Consider the following 16,903-nt stretch of genomic DNA (forward strand, 5'->3'; position numbering starts at 1 on the left):
CTGAAATATAGACAAAGTCCTCTTCACAGGTAAGATTTCTTCTTCAGGACTTGATGGAGCCAACTAGACGTCTTTAACTGATTTGGAACAAAGTCATAAATGCTGGAAGTATGATGATTTGGACCAGTTGCTCATTTACTTTGTACTTCAGCCTCTTCCTTCAGTTGCCTGTTTTGGAGCTGCTATGTTGGTGTCAAGGTGGTATCCCATCAGGTGGCATCTGCAAAGATGTCTTGTAGAAAATAGGCTTCTTAAAAGTCCTGCTTTAAGTCACATGCAGTTATTCTCATGTAGACTAAAAACTGTCTCGGTTATGAGCTGCCTAGTCACACAGGGGTGTTCACAGGTTGTGTAACATTTGTCCTGTGGCAGTAGGAAGAGACTGGGATGAGCACACCTGTGCAAGACAACTTGGAGGCACTGGGAAATGTGGGATTGACATAACCCCCCCCAGCCACTAAGATACCTACAACTTGTAGAACTGGCCTAGTTTTAATGCCTAATGGGAAAGGATTTGCAATTAATGATCCTGAGCGAAGGGAAGCATTTTCTGCTGGCTAACTGAACTTCTGAGTGACTGGTAATGGTGTGAGTGCTCTCCAAAGGACATCCCTCCCTCCATGAAGCACCGTGTTCTGTAGGCGTAGTGGTTCCTGAAACGTGTCTTAACTCTTGCTACAGAATTTGCGGCCAAAGGCTAAAGATTCCGCTGGTTGGTGCCCTAACACTGCTTAAATGGTTTGGAAGTGTAGGACTCTCTGTGAAACTTCACTGTACAAAATGCACTATTTACAGTCTAAAAGTCACTCCAATATTTTACTGTGCTGTTCAGTCTGAGTGTTCACTTTTAAATGACATCTCTTATGCAAGATTTTGATTCAGGAAGGCAGTGTCTGCTTCTGACTTTGTGTTTTTCCCAATACAGCCTGTATGTATTAACTTCTAGACAGACCAGCGGTTTTGAAGTGAATTTGAGATAGTTCCCTTTTCTAATCCATATATTTACAAGACATTTTTATAGTGTCTTTGCCTTAAACAGATGATAACAAGCTATGACCTAACCCAGTTGACTGGCACCCAAAATGAATCCTTGTTTAGTTTCTCTAACACAGTTTTCAGCTGATTACAAGCGCTCTGGAGATCTTCTTTCACCAGTATAGTGTCAATTAAATGGCCATACTGCTCTTCAATGAATGCTGCTGAATTAATAATTTCCTGCTGTTCTTCATCCTGCTAATCAACACAAGAAGATGGCATGAAATTTTGAGCATGTCTTTTTAATTACCCAAAGTAATGACATTACACACTTATTTTTGTTCACGTTTACACAGCACCAGTTTGCAGTCGGGCTAGGTTTGGTCCTTGTAACACATCCGCACACTGCACTTTGAGTGTACCTGATACACAGTGGCACTCTGGAGGTGTTGGGAGTAGGTGGCTGCCCTTACCATTTGATGGGACTGCTCATCAGAAATGTAAAATGATTCTTAGTTTATCTGAGTTCAGTGGCAGCTTCTGCTGCAGCACAGAGTGATGTACACAAACCCACATGGAAGACGTGCGCTTTGCTTCCTGTCGCTTATTGTCAAATTATAAGGGAGTCAAATATCTCATTCTAAGGTCCATCTTAGGACCCACTTAGTGCCCCACTCTCACTCTTGCAGAAGAGGAGCCCTTCCACATCACACACATGCTAGTTCAAATACTTCTTTCATATCTAGAAAAAAGAGATGAAAGTTGGAATACTTACAAGAGGAACTGAGATTTCTTCTGACATGGGAGACTTTAGGACATGTTTCTTCTTTTCTGGAACAAGAGGCTTCACGAAGATAACATAAGGCTTAAACTCAGGAGTTCTCAAGTGCTTTACTGCCTGTGAACAGATATCTTTTGTCATCAGATGTTTTTTGTTACCTGTCAACAACCTACTCAAACTGGGTTCAACAGTTTCACCAGTACACACTGCAAAGGCCTGTGTACTATACAGCTGAGCACAGTAATCTTTGCCTCTTCTAAAGAAAGGTTAATGTCAGTGTTCTGCCTAGCTTACAAAAATCTGAATCAATATGTCAAAGATTAACTCCCATATGGAAGGATTAAGAGTAGGTACATTGGCACTGCTTACAACCCCAGTAATGCTTCCGAGGCGGTAGGGATGAACAAGAACAGAATACTCATCCATGCTCTCGGTATTTTCTCTAGGACTTGAACAGGTTAGGAAGTGATGCACGTTTCTCCTACAGCAAGGGAAAAATCCCACAGTGAGAACCAATAAAAGCGTCATCAAGGCTGTAGCAATGGACATCTCCGAGCTGGAAACGCTGCACTGCTTTCTCAAGAGCCCTATTCCACTTTGCTAGCAACCAGGCCATGTGTTAGAAACACAAGTTCCAAGAGCATCATTGTTCTTTGCAGGGCAAGTAGCCACAGACGGTGACCAGCATCAGTAACTCAAGCTTGCAGCCTAGTAAGAAATACTTGCTGTCTTTAAAATAAGCTGTAGAACTTACTTCAGGTACCACATCCACCAAACAAACCTTCTTTTTGGCCATCACGGACCGGATTGCCTCAAGACTGGTACCATACAGATTTTCCTTGTATTCTCCATGTTCCACAAATCTAAAAAGTCAATACATTTTTAAATACCATCCACAAAAAATACTGAACTTGAACATTAGATATAGCTGTTTCCTGAAGTCACAGTAGTCAAATGGGGGTAGGGGTGAAAAACTGGGGAGGAGGGTGTTGGTAGTGTGTGTTTTCTGTCTCTGGTTGCTTAGTAGCAAGTCTTCCCATGTCACTGAGAGCTTATCAGCATGACTGACAAATATGGGAAGAACTTCCATTACTTTCGTTCACTGATGTTCAAGCCTAACAGAAGAAAGAGGATGTTTCCCATACAAAACAGAACAAAGCTGGCAAGGAAATGGACTCCAATTTTTTGACTCCAAGCCAAAAAAATCTGTACTTTCAGGAAACACTCAGTCTTACAGAAAGTCCTTCATACTCGCAGATTCAGTCCACAAGACACTTTAAAGTGGACTTAGGAATAAAACTTTATCTCCATTCAGTAGGATGGGTACCAAGTAAGCCCAGCTAAGTGCATGTTACCTCCACTAGATTCAATTCTGACCAATACTACTTAGGATATGCAGGCTTAAATTCTAACTTATGATCCTCCTACTTAGAATCATAGAAGCAATGAGGTTGGAAAAGATCCTCAATATCATTAAGTAAGTGCAACCTATACCCAAGCACTGCCAAGGCCACCGCTAACCCATGTCACTGAGGGCCTCGTCTCCAGGGTGTGTGAACACTTGCAGGGACGGTGCCTGCAGCCCTGCCCTGGGCAGCCTGTTCCAATGCCTGAGCACCCTTTGGGGAAGGAATTGTTCCTCAGCTCCATCTAAACCTGCCCTGGTGCAGCTTGAGGCCGGTTCCTCTTGTCCCATCCCTTGTTCCTTGGGAGCAGAGCCCAGCCCCTCCTGGCTCCATCCTCCTCTCAGGCACTTGTAGGGAGCCATCAGGTCCCCCCTGAGCCTTCTCTTCCCCAGACTGAACCCCCCAGGTCCCTCAGCCCTTCCCCATCACACTGTGCTCCAGGCCCTGCACCAGCTCCGTTGACCTTCTCTGGACCCACTCCAGCACCTCAGTGTCTCGCTTATAGTGAGGGGCCCAGAACTGAACTTGTCCCCTGTTATTTCTAAATTGCTTTTTACTAAATTGCTGAGTCAATGCTATGTCCAGACTGAACAAAGAGCTGTTTACTTGGAAAGCTGAACCCTTCTAATGCAGTTAAGTCCAACTTTACACCTGATGTAGGTATTCACATGATGTAAGATTTAACTAGCAATGGGTTTGAAATACAGTCAATTACGCCAGTATTTTAAAGTTAACTCACTTGTTTTGCTGCACATCTGTCTCAAAGGATTGCTTAGAGACAAAATTGTATTCTACTCCCTCTTTCTCATGACTTTTCTTTGACCTGGTTGTATCTAGAAGAGAATGGAAGCGAGACATGGGAGACAGATCAGCCTTTGCCAACAATTGTATCTTCTCCAGTTTAGTTCCAGTCATATTTTCATGATCACAAACAAGGCAGCTGCACGCTGGCAAATGCAAATTAACATAAAATATAAATCAAATTCTAAGGACAAAAATGAAGCTGCTTTGCTCCCAAGCATGTTACAACTAACACAAAATTAGGAGGCACACTTCTTAACCTGGTAGAAGCAGCAGAGTATAATCTATAGTGCACAGTCTCTGTTAACTGCTTGGAATATTGGACTCGTTTCCTTTGAAATTTTGAAAATAAAAAGAGGAAATATATGAAGTTCTATTAAACTGCCTCTGAATTTCGAGTAAGAATATCCCTGGCTCTTTTCCCACATGACTGTGAAACTTGCAGAATTCTGTGTGTCCCTTCCCTTTGATATCATCATTTCTTTCAATAACTGGAGCAGGAAAAGCTTTGGGGAGCATTCCACACACCTCTGCCTGGCCATAACAGTGATGTCTGCTATTTGTTTTGTGTACCTATTTAAATACAGCTAAACATTATCCCTGAGTTCTACTGCTAACAAACTGCCTGCCTGCCAGACAGCTACTGAGATGTCTGGAGCCACATGGAAACGGTGCCCTCAAGGTTAATTTTTCAATGTGGGATACAAAGACTGATGGATTATTTGTGTAACGCTGGTCACAAAACTCCAGAGCAGGATCACTGCCTTCTCTCCCACTGTGACTGGCTTCTTAGCCTACATATACTGACCAGCAACTGAAAATCTTGTAGAACTTCTGACAAGGGTTATTGCTGTCTACTCCCCTCCTTCCCCTCTCTTTAAAGTTTAGCTGGTGTGATATTCTAAAGAAAAACCATCCTCATCTAAAGACACGGAATGTCTGGGCTGAATCTTAAGTTACCAGTTTTCCAAATGAGTTCTTTTTGCAATTTACAATCTTTTTTTCTTCTCATATTCAGTTCCTAATTCTTTTAATGGACACTGCGAAAATGCAATCTGTTCACTTGGGAAAACACACCCGAAAAATAACAACTGAGCTGACAGAATGCCAGCGTGCCTGTGGAATAAAGCAGTGACACACAAGAGCCAATCAATGTTACTCACGTGGAACTGCCACACCATACTCCTGTGGGTTCTCTGACACAACCTTCTGCTTGAGTTCACTTAATCTGGCCCCCAAGCAACCTAATAAAATAGAAGTGACTGACAGATTCCTGTGTGGAATGAAAGACTGCAAAGAGAACAAGATAGATTTCACACGAATAGTTTGATGCAGCAGCGTGCTTGAAGAAACCTGTGCGTGAGAGACCTCATGAGCAGCCACATTCTGCATTGAGGAATATCAGGAACAAACTGAACCCTTGAACAAGTGTTGAACAAGCACTTGTCAGGCACCAAATCAGGAAATCTGTAATCTTAGCAGTCAGTTTAAGGAGATACCCTTGATTTCTAGTGTAAGCATGCACATGTTTGGGTGAGAACCAATAGAAAATGGGTCACAAAAATGGGCATCGTTATTTTAGGAAGACTTAGTGAGTGTGGTTGAGTTTTGCCTTTTTTGTTCAGTGGTTTTTGTGGGGATTTTTAATATCATTTAAAAGAAAATAACTTCTGACCAAAACCAGAAAAGCCTCAAAAAAACCCTCCCATCAGAAACCTCAAACTAAACACAAATCTTTAGGTGTTTAGTTTTGGGTTCCTCTTAGAAGGGAAAAGGGAGATACATGAAAAATTTTGAACCAATTCTGCCTCTTACCAATCAAAACCACCAGCCTCTGCTGTTCACCAGGCTGCTGCTGGTATTTTGTGACCTCTTCATAAGTCAGGAACTCTGCTGTGTCTGTCTGCTCCGCTTGCTTTCCTTCATTCACATTGTTCTCCTTCTCTTTACGACTTAATCTAAAGCTCCTGCGTAGGCCAGCTGTAGAGAAAAACAGAAGGTATCTTCAACCATAGAATCATAGAATGGTTTGGGTTGGAAAGGCCCTTAAGATCACCCAGTTCCAACCCCCCTGCCATGGCCAGGGATGCCTCACGCTAGACCAGGTCGCCCAAGGCTCTGTCCAGCCTGGCCTTGAACACTGCCAGGGATGGAGCATTTACCACTTCTCTGGGCACCCTGTGCCAGCGCCTCACCATCCTCACAGGGAAGAGCTTCTGCCTTATATCTAACCTGAACTTCCCCTGTTTCAGTTTAAACCCGTCATCCCTTGTCCTGTCACTATAGTCCCTGATGAAGAGTTCCTCTCCAGCATCCTTGAAGAACCATGTCTCCACTTTCCAAGCTTGTTCAGCCAGAAGTTACTGTCTTTGAATGACTCTTTTAAAATAATCACATCAGTGCCTATATGCTAATTATAGAGATGAAAAATGTGCATAGCAGGTAGAAAACCAAGCACTCAATCTATAATAAAACCCCTTTCATACACTTTGATTTGCCAATTGTTGGCTATGCACAGTCCAATCTGCACAGAGCTAATCTAGTTTATGAACATCTGGGCAATTGACTCTCATGGAAATAACCCAGAGGTTATTTTACCATGTGCCTTTTTCTTTTCCCTTTCCTTTACGGGGGCAGGGGCGACGCAGGGAAGAGGAAAGGAGTGGAAAAAGGGATTCTGGTTTCTTACCTATGTACTGGCCATTGAAATATCCTTCACAGTCACAGTCTTCTGTAAATTAAAAAGCAGGGGAGGGGGAGGAAAAAAGGAGAGTGAGATGCCTTAAACAGTGCCTGCGATACGAGCCTGGCTTCTTGCTGAGGGAAGGAGAAGGTTTCTATCCTGCATTATATGCACACACTTTTCCTACACATTTTTCCTTGGTATTTACGGTATTCTCTTCAGTATTCATTATATTTGATCAGTGCTGCTGCTACAAGAATAATATTCAGCCTTAAGTAAAAAAGAAGAGTCCACACACAAAGCTTTCTTCTTTTAGGGTATGACTTTCTAAATGGGTATGATTGTGCAAAAATAGAGACATTTTAATCTCATTGGAGCTTAAAAAGGGGGAAGCAGAGATGACTGAAATACGGGCTCTGAACGCCTTCATTTTGACTAAGTTAAATTATCACTGTGCATTAATGCTTTATTTCAAAGGTAAAGCTTTGATGCTTTTGTCATAGGCATGGATGTAAAATAAGATGCAAATCGATGTTACAAAAAAAGCCAACCTACCCCTCCTCCAACCACAACCACCCACAGGGCCCCGAAAGGTATGCAAAATAAAACATGCTCCTTAGCTGCAAAACACTATACTGCAATCAAACAAATACCAAGTTCTTATACTTCCTGAAAGGGGGCTGCCTGTCTTGTTAAAATATAGGCACCTGTGTGCTCTTATATCCCCAGAACTCTCTCTACTCATTGTAAGGAGGAGCCACAGGCAAATATATGTGCAGTTTAAACCTGTAACAAAATGCACCAAGCCAGGTCATTGCACACAGGTATGCAATCAAGCAATGCCAACACTAACAGAAGACACTAGTAGCAATATACTCCTCTCCAGAGCTAAGATCAGAGCTGTTACTTGGGAGTATTATTCTCAAGAAGCATGTGGAGTGTGAAAGAAATCACAGCATGCAGAATTCAATTGAAAATACTTGCTATTTGGAAAGGTGATACAATGCCTGAGCCCAACACACAGGCTCATAATGAAAATAACACAGAAAAAATAATAAATGCTTATAATGAAAATAACATAGTTCTGAAAGCAGTTGCTTATAATGAAAATAACACAGTCCAAATGAACAGTGAAGAAAAATCAATTTGGATTGATACAGGTGCTCAAAAATGTTCAACTCCAGTATTTCTTTATTCTTTTAAAAATATAGCAATACAAAGGCTGTATTTAAGGTGCAACTCTTTCAGCCTCACTCAGAAACCCAGAATGTGCAAATGTATATCAGAAGACACAAATCTTTTCTCTCCAATCAGAAAGACATTTGGAAGCTACCATTACCTAAGTCATCACTCCAAACTAAATGACTTATTAACTCAGGAAGAAACTGCTGCTGGAACAAGCTCTATCCACTATTCCCTTTGCTTATTGTTTTAGAAAATGCACTGGTCATTTATATTCATAGAGAAAATGAGTTAGGAGAGTACCTACCTTTATCAGAAGACTGATCATCTGTAGTTAGCATGAAAGGCAGAGTTGGGATGATATTAAAAGACTGGCAAATGATTGAATAAAATTAGAGGGAATGATTTGCTTAACAGGCTTTTCTACCACAAAAGAAAGGCAGTGATGTACCCTTATCAACTGAAGACTTTTGTGCTAAAAGTCAGTATTATAACCGGTTATCAGCTTCATTGTCTTGCAAGTGTCTGAGAAACAGCCTAAGTAGCAACCCTCACTGCATGCTTCCTAACACTGAATGCAATGGAAAATCATTTGGAAAAGCTTCATTTAAATCAGTAATGCTATTTTGATACTTGGTTGAGCATCTTCCTTTATTGTAGCACAAGAATACCTGTATCTTCTCATAAGAAGTGCCATGTATGGCACATCTAAGTGAACAGAAAGTCACTTCTATTACTGAGGATGGACAGCTTCCATATTCCTAGTGTACATGCTATTCCTAGCACAACATCTGGCTTCAGAGAGTCACAGGGTAATATCAGTAATAGCCATGCTGAAGCCACACATCAGTAATAGCCATGCTGAAGTACTCAAGAGCAGCATGAACATTATATACTGGGATAATCCCAAATGTCTTCTGCCTTCGATCACTGACTAGTAATTCCATCACAAGCAGCATTTGTTGTGCTATTTATTCGCTGACAGATGTTCGAGAGCCGTAAACAAGAATCACTTTAAAGCCTACTTAAGACCAGCTCTGTTACGCTAAGGCTGAAATGCTCCAGTGGTTTTTATTTGCCTTAAAGCTACACTTGATTTTCCTATGATCTTACAGTCCGCTCATTCATTGGGTTACTTTTGCATCTTTCAAGTTTCAAACCATAGAAAAAACTTGAACACTGGCAAATTTTAAAGCATCTAAATAATGTGTAAGGCCTCATGGTCCTGAAAGGAGGAAGAGATGGACAGCTGTGTTCTGTGAAAACAACAGGCACTAGAAACACTGAACAAAGCTCAAACCCAAATCCTCTCAAGTAGCAGCTTGTATCCATGCATAGAAACAATGGCAGGTTACACAAGGTACATTCAAACACATCATTATTAAAATAGCAGAGAAAGACTGAGAGGTTGGTATTGACTAAAACATCACTCAAGGACAGACTTACATACTGGTTTCTTCACAGTCCTCGGATTGGGCAGGGTGCCTATTGTTCTTCTGTAAGTCAGTCGTCTAAATAGAAAAGAATTCTATTTTAGTCACATAAGCTCAGAATGATGAAGAATGTATAGCATCTTCTACATAGAGCAGTGAAAATAGCGAGCCAAACAGTGCTTTTCCTTTTAAAATATAAAATGTCTCTGATTCAGCATTTTAAAAGACTTTTGCTTTTAAACCAGTGCCTGAGAGAGAAGATTCTAAACCACTTTGGGCTTTCATGCATCAGAGCACAGAAATCAACAGCATGTTACTTTTATCAATGGCACTCTTTTTCTATTTCCTTCTCCCCAACTCAGTCTTTTTTGACGGATTAAAGCCTCAACTATTCCATTCCATTCTTGTTGAGAATCCAACTCCTAGTTGCCATTTTTACAAAGGATGGGCAAAATTCCTGTCTGGACAGGACTTTGAACAACCTGGTCCAGTGGAAGGTGTCCCTGCCCACGGCAGGTGGATTGGAACTGAACGATCTTAAAGGTCCTTTCCCACCTTAACCATTCTATGAAAGTACAAGTGTGAAATAACAGTGTCTTCAAAAACCAGGAGGGTGAGAGACTGATATTCCACATTTCATTCCATATATGTTTGTTTAGCAAGTGCTTCTGTCTTCATCCTACAAAGCATAATTCAATGGCAACCTACACGAGGAAAGCCAGGAAGTTTATTATATAGTTGGAGAAGATGGAGCTTTTTAGCACTTTTCTCTAAGCCTCTGGTATTCACCCTGGCATGATCCTGCCTTTGTGTCCTGTGAAAAAAAGCAGCAGCATACAATCAGTGTGACACTATTTGTAATCTTCATGAACAAACCTTTCTTGGAACTGTTTTGAAGGGATCAAGCCTGCTCTCAGATTGGTATCTCCAACACGCTTTGCTTGCCACCACGTGGGATCATCTTGGCTTACAACTTCTAGGACGTGTCTTCTCTTAAATGGCAGCCCAGCCTCCTGGCAAGGAATAGCTCGGTCTTCATTGGGATTATAGCAGAAAAGCGCCCTCATAAACACCTTTAAAAGAAAGCAACACATTGTCCTGGTTTGGAGAAAACTGCCTTCAAAAGCTTACCTAGTGCTTACATTACTAACTACATTTACTCTTCATCTCTCCTGTATGCTTTATGGTACTCAAAAACATTGAAATCTACCGAGCTGCATCTGCATTTGGACTTACTCACTTTGGCAGAAAAAGAAACTGATTTTCAAGCACATGCCCAGTCATTTTGTACTGGTATTCTGGAACATATGGCTTCAAGGAAAATATCAGCAACTGAGAGCAGAGAAGTAGAAATAGAGACTGACAGAGGAATCCTGTAAGGGACCAGCTGAGCAAGAAATCATTGCTGATCAGGGAGGGCAAATGAAGCAGTCAGGTGTATGTCGATGTTTGCAGTGGGAAGGTTAACACATGCAGCTCTGTTTGCAGGCAGGTCTGTTTTGACTCAAGCAAGCAGCAAAATGCCCAGAGGTAATGGACAGACAGCAGCTCTCTAAAACACCAAGTTTAATTACACAAATAAAACCAAGGGGCTGGATCTCAGAAATGCAGTGGAAGAACACGTGCCCAGGTGACGAAGAAGAGAGGTCATCTAAGTAATTCTACTGAATAGAAGGGCACTGCATTTTACAACGAGGAACTGCTCTACTATCTTTTTAGTTCAACCACGTGTCTGTGACACTCCTCACTGAAACAGTGTGAATCCTGCATTTACAGAAGTGCCAGAAGCATGTGAATACGAAAAGGCATGCCTCAGTATTTCACTAAGCTGGGTACCTTGCTGTCTTTTAGACGATCTTCTTCTTTGATGGCTGGAATTATTTTTAATGTTATTGATCCCTGAGACTGAGCCTGAAAAAGAGGGAAATGGGTTTTATTACTTTGAAAGTAGCACGAGGACACAAATCAGACTATTCAAGTTCCAGTTTAGGAGCTAGTATCTTTCTCTTCTTGTCAGAAATTAGATTGGCCAACATAAACCACTGTTTAACTTCATTACAGAGACTATTACGATGTTCCACAAATCCTTCACATGGAGACATCCACAGTAACTACTTGGCTAGAACACATTCAGACCTGCATTAGAATTCCTTCATTTGCTTTTAGCAGCTGCATTAATTCCTGGATTACAGTTCACAGGGCATGAAATACTTCTGTGACTTTTAGTATGACACATTTCTGAAGTCAAAAGGAAAAGACTAATATACTGGGAAAAGAAAAACTCTTAACACAAAAGACAAGCAGGGATTGCATCTTTTAGCTTTATACATATTTTAAACTCTAGGTTAAATTCTATTGTAATTACTACAGCACCCCAACACAAAAGATCTTGAAATGAAAATCAGTGCAGACCAAAATCTGACTTATTTCTTCCGGTCGTTTATGAAGCACAGTAATACCATTGACTTCTCTTAGTTCATCTCCAACATGGACAAGACCTGAAAAGATGGTAGGTAAATGAAAATAAGTCTACAGAATGGAAAGCACCACTCCTCTGATGTCCAGTCTAAGTCAACAGCATGTACCTCCTCTCCTCCCTTCCCCAGCTTAATGGATTTGCTATTAGAGCCAAGTGCCTTGTTTGCAACATGTTCTGAAGGCTCTCGCCCTTATTCCACATGGCATTTCGCTTTTATGCAGCATCAGATTCACTAAGAGATTATCGTTCTAGGTATGTGCACGTGGTACATGTGTGCATGCAAAAGTCTGAAAATGTTAAAAATCTTTACAAATGCCATTTTAAGTCCCTTTTTGTTCAGCAATTTACCGCTGCGATCAGCTGCACCACCTCGCATGATCCTGGCGACAATCACAGCTCCTGTGTGCTCATCTCTTCTGATGGTAGCTCCCTGAAATAAAACAGACTATTTGACACCATCTTCAAGGATCTCTTCCATACTCACAACAACGCTTTTGCACAACAGAGCTCTATGACTAGAGGTAGGTTATGACTAGAGGTCAGTTATGTTCTATATACCAGGGGTTCTTGATTTTTCACTAGCCGAACAATTTTCACCGATTCCTCATCAAAATTATCATCAAAGTTATCAGGTAGAGGTGGAAGGACAGGGTCAAAGTTCTTCTGTGCTACAGTGTCGTGTACTAAAAGCATTGCCTGCATAAAGGAAATAAGAAACAGTAATGCAAAGGGGTCATATTACAGTTTCTAGTTCTCCTGTTCTCAACATTACAGCAAAGTTAATCTTCCCCCTTCCCACTCTCACCATAAACACAACACAAAAAAAGATGTAGCAATTATCTTACCCATCATGTGAACTAGATTTCGGTATATGTTGATATTTGAAGTAAACCTGGGCAATAACAACCTAAATAAGCTCACAGAATGGAGGTGAGAAGTTGTATCCTCTGCTTTTCTGCTCCCTCAGAAATATTAAGGAGAGGAGGGAAGACAATTTATGTGCATTATGCATGAAAGGCCTACCCTGTGTCTTCTCAATCCCCTCTGCATCCTAAAGCCTCTGCAACAAGTCACAGTGGAAGAGAACTACATTTGATGATCTGATTGATCAGATTCAGGTCTCTGGTGTGTTTTTACCCTGAGATGCGGTGTTGACAACAACTGAAGCAGCTCTTTTTCTTCATGATTCACTGGTGCAGTCTGCAATTCTTCTATTACCTTTGAAATAAAAAATAACCACAAAATTAAAGGAGGCCACCAAATGAGATCAGGTATTTGCGAGTGTTTCTGGTGTTGCTAACTTCTATCATCCTTCCAAGCAGCATGCACCAATCACAGCTTTGAGGGTGGGGAGATGCTGGATCCAGAGAACCTGTGGATGGCCCACCCCTGGACATGTTTGAAGTCAGGTTCCACAGGGCTTTGAGCAATGTGAGCTAGTGAATGGTGGCCCTGCCCATGGTTAGACTACATCATTTCTCAAGGTCCCTTCCAACCCAAACCATTCTAAGTGAACAGCAATGTTGCTTGGGTAAAGGGTTTAAGTCCGAATGGGTTTACGACTGAATGCTTAGCTGGGATAGTCTATTGTCAAGAAAGGACTGAATGCTTTTTTCAGCCTCTCCCTTATGAAGGCCATTAATAACACCCTTCTGTTGTGTGTCTGTCTTCACTGGACATTTAATGACATACTTTTCAACTCTCATTTCCTTGATCAATCATGAGTGAAACTAGCCAACGGATTCCAAAGATCTGGGAAAGATGAGAAATACATCCCCATGTAGCCCAATCCAAAGCTTCGATTTGTTAGAAAAGCTGGCTTAAATAATAGGAAAATAAGGAGACAAAACCTTTTACTCACATCTTCAACTAATCCTGCTGCACTGTGTAAAACAGGAGTTGGACTCTGCCTTTCATAATGACGGAGTTTTTCATGAATCTGGAAAAGATTATTCAAGTATATGACTACAGAGAGATACAAAACTTCCTGAATATACCTACACTGGAACATTTTGATACTTAAGGAATAGAATTTTACTGAGGTTAAGTGTCAGAACCCCCTCTCTTGAGGTTATTTTGGTTTGTTTAGAAGTCCTTTAGTTTTCTTTTTGCTCATGTTAAGTTTCACAGACAGCCAGAAAAATCTGTTCAGACTTCAGCAGTGTAAAGATAAAAATGAAGCCATTTCACACTGCATTTAAGATACAGGGCACTGGATGTGCATTGTGGCAATCCAGGCAGAAATGGATTTTTTTCTAAGTAAGATATGTTAATTGTTAGTGAATGCTCTCAATGTTTGTGCTTTTGCATGCTTTGGTCAGCACAGATTTCCTAAAATAAAACCCAGAGAGCTTTAGCATAGTAAACAGTTGATCAATCAAGGGAACAGAGAATAAGTAACCTGTAAGGAACATATGTTCATACATGAACATTTACCTTCATCAGGTAGTTGAGACTCTTTTCACTGAAGACATCCCTAAGGAATCCCATTTCCTCCTTATGATTTGAATCTGGTCTAAGCTGAGATGTCAAAAGGGCCAAAGTTTCATGCAATCCTAAATGTAAATTGAGGACAGAACAGAAGCTTTGGAGATAGCATGGCTCACAGGATCTCCTATTGCAGACTTAACACTACCAGCCTAATGATCATTAAGTTTGCCGGGGGGGGGGAGGAAGAAGCAGCTAAATTCTGCGTTTTTAGCTGTTCTCTCCATGAATTTTAGAGTGCATTTGGATGCAGGAGACTCAAAGTTACTCCTGCTCTAAAACTCAGTATCATCAGCAGCTATGACCTCATCCTGGGTAGCACACTGGAGAAGCTGGCTAGCAAGCTTTAAACTGAATCCCTGTTTTCTAAAGTCGAAAGGAAGAATATTAACAAGGCTTAACAACACCTATTCAGAAAATATGAAGAAGTCGTACAGCAAGCAGCAGAGACATAAGGGCTGATCTTTAATAAGCGGGCGTAGAAGCCAGTGTTATACTGAGAGGTCCAAGGTTACCCATAGGAACCTGACTACTTGTGTATATTCAGGGGCTCCACAAAGTTCTAATAACACTAGGCACTTCCTGAAACGTGACTAGCCTTACTCATTTCCACCTTTTATACTCCACCTTCTTTGTGTTCTTTTAGGTAGTTACCAAGGAGTCTACCTGAACTATCTTAATCCTATTTTAATTAACTCCAATTTCAATTCATTTCCTGTGCTAAACACATACACAAGGTTTCAGTCACCAGCCTGGGGAAAGCATGCAGATCAGTTACCTGAGTCTTCCGAAAGCACTGGCATGGCCTCGGTCTTAATCCCAGAGACAACCGTTCAACTTCAATCCACTTGATTGTTTCTTCTTTCTGGACTGTGATTCAGAGGCAGTCCTGAAATGAGCAAAGGTAACACCTGAACTCAAGCATGGGAGAGAAAAGAAAGGTGACAAGTATGTAAAACTAGTAAATTCCTAGTACATCTTTCTCTCAAGTGTTCAGTTTACCCTGAATCAGGAAGAGCTCTGCTATGCAAATAAGCACACAAAAAATACTGTTATCTAATAACCAGATGGTATCCTGGGTGAAGCTGATGCTGAAGAGAGCTCAAGCTTGCCTAATGCTATTCTCAAGACAGACAGGTTTAGAAGGCCCAAGTAACTGTCTGAAAAGCCAGAAAACGCATGCTGCAGAATGGACATCTAAAAGCACCAATAAACCACCACAAGCACAGAAACACAGCAGAAAGATGCTGCCATGACAAGATGTTCTGGGGCTTCCTGAAAGCACACCTCGAAAGTATTTACATCCCCCTGGCATTCCGATGCAGACCACGCCACAATTACGTGCAAATCATTAGAGCTAATAGGAGTGTTAACCTTGGTCACAGGTACTAAGGATGCTACAACATAAGGCTACTTCCAACACCCAGGAATTCCATTAGATGCTTTTATCGCTGTTTTCTCTTGTCACTGAGATACATGCAATGAAGGATGCTCCTTGCCAGGCAGGGCTCCCCCGCTCCGCAGAGACCTTTCCATGCGCTCCACCGAGCTCAGGCAGGCGGCAAGCCAAGGGCGGCCGACCCTCCTCACTACCCAGCCGCAGGCCCGACGGGCACGGAGCGAGGTTACGGCCCGACCCGCACCTCCCGCATGCCGACGGCGATACGTCCGCTTCCAGACCTGCTCCCCAGCCGCGGCCGGGCTCTGCGGGCACCTTTCCGGCCCCATCTCCGCCGCCCGGAGGGCTCCGCAGGGCTTCTGCCAAGCACAGCCCGAGGCCTCGGTCAGAAACCACCGGCGAACCCCAGCGGACCCGCGGACTCCCACCCCGCCGGGGCCAGCGCCTCGAAGGCTGCATCAGAGCCCGGCCCAGCCCCGCCCGGCTGCATAATGGCGTCGCGCCGGTCCTCTGCAGGTACGGAGGTGCTCCGCGCGTCGGGAGCAGCGATGCCCCCGGGCGCCCCTTACCTGCGGGTACGAGCCCGAGTGCGGACCCGTGCGGTGCTGGCGGCCCGCGCCCGCAGAGCAGCTCCTCGGCGCCCGCGCCCCGGCAGCCTGCAGCATCCCTCGCTCATGCGCCCTCGGAGCCGCTCTACGCACCGCCTCCCTCCTTGCATCCCTCCCTCCTTGCATCCCTCCCTCCAGCCAGGTCGGGTCCGCGCCGGGAGCCCTCTTGGCTGATCCTGCCCCCCGGCGTCCACAACTTCCTTTGCTGAATTCACTGTGGGGAGGGGGTCAGCACAGCCACCTGCTCACCCAGCTGGGTCTGCTGTGCCCTTGGAAGCCTTGGAAGAACACTGTGGTGGCTTTCCGCATCTGTTTATAGACGGATTCATCCCAAGAGGGGGGCATTGGAGCATGCACGGACGGGGTCGCGGGTGGGGAGAGAGCGTGTGGACAGGGACCGAGGAGAGTGTTTGCCCTGGGGCGGCCGTCTCAGCATGGCAATAGAGGAGGATCAAAGAAGAGCAGAGCGCAAGCAAGAGACGTGGCACCATCCTCCGCAGCCTGCGGGACAGGGGCTGCGGGTGCTGCGACTGTTTGGGTTTTGCAATTGTTCTGTCCTCCCTTTATTTTTTAGGGTTGTTTTTTAGGGTTTTAGCCGCGATGTAAACGGCTGTTACTAAAGTAATGAGATGCTGCTTGGGGCAGTTTTCCTCATTTTGTGCCTGGTTT

General features: G+C 43.1%; 1 protein-coding gene across 1 annotated transcript; it reads right to left on the reverse strand.

Moving 5' to 3' along the window:
* Positions 1-920: 920 nt before the first annotated feature.
* MPP3 (MAGUK p55 scaffold protein 3) lies at positions 921-15,030 on the reverse strand (the record flags this gene model as incomplete). Its single annotated transcript, XM_080633222.1, has 18 exons — positions 921-1,230; positions 1,751-1,873; positions 2,511-2,619; positions 3,902-3,995; positions 5,127-5,207; positions 5,779-5,943; positions 6,653-6,694; positions 8,136-8,156; positions 9,275-9,339; positions 10,138-10,334; positions 11,098-11,172; positions 11,674-11,759; positions 12,089-12,170; positions 12,299-12,436; positions 12,878-12,958; positions 13,602-13,679; positions 14,177-14,295; positions 15,006-15,030. 18 exons carry the CDS (start codon positions 15,028-15,030, stop codon positions 1,051-1,053), a joined length of 1,761 nt encoding a protein of 586 aa, XP_080489348.1. The 3' UTR covers positions 921-1,050.
* Positions 15,031-16,903: the final 1,873 nt, after the last annotated feature.

Source organism: Psittacula echo (assembly GCF_963264785.1).
Source record: "Psittacula echo genome assembly, chromosome: 23".
NCBI lineage: Eukaryota > Metazoa > Chordata > Aves > Psittaciformes > Psittacidae > Psittacula > Psittacula echo.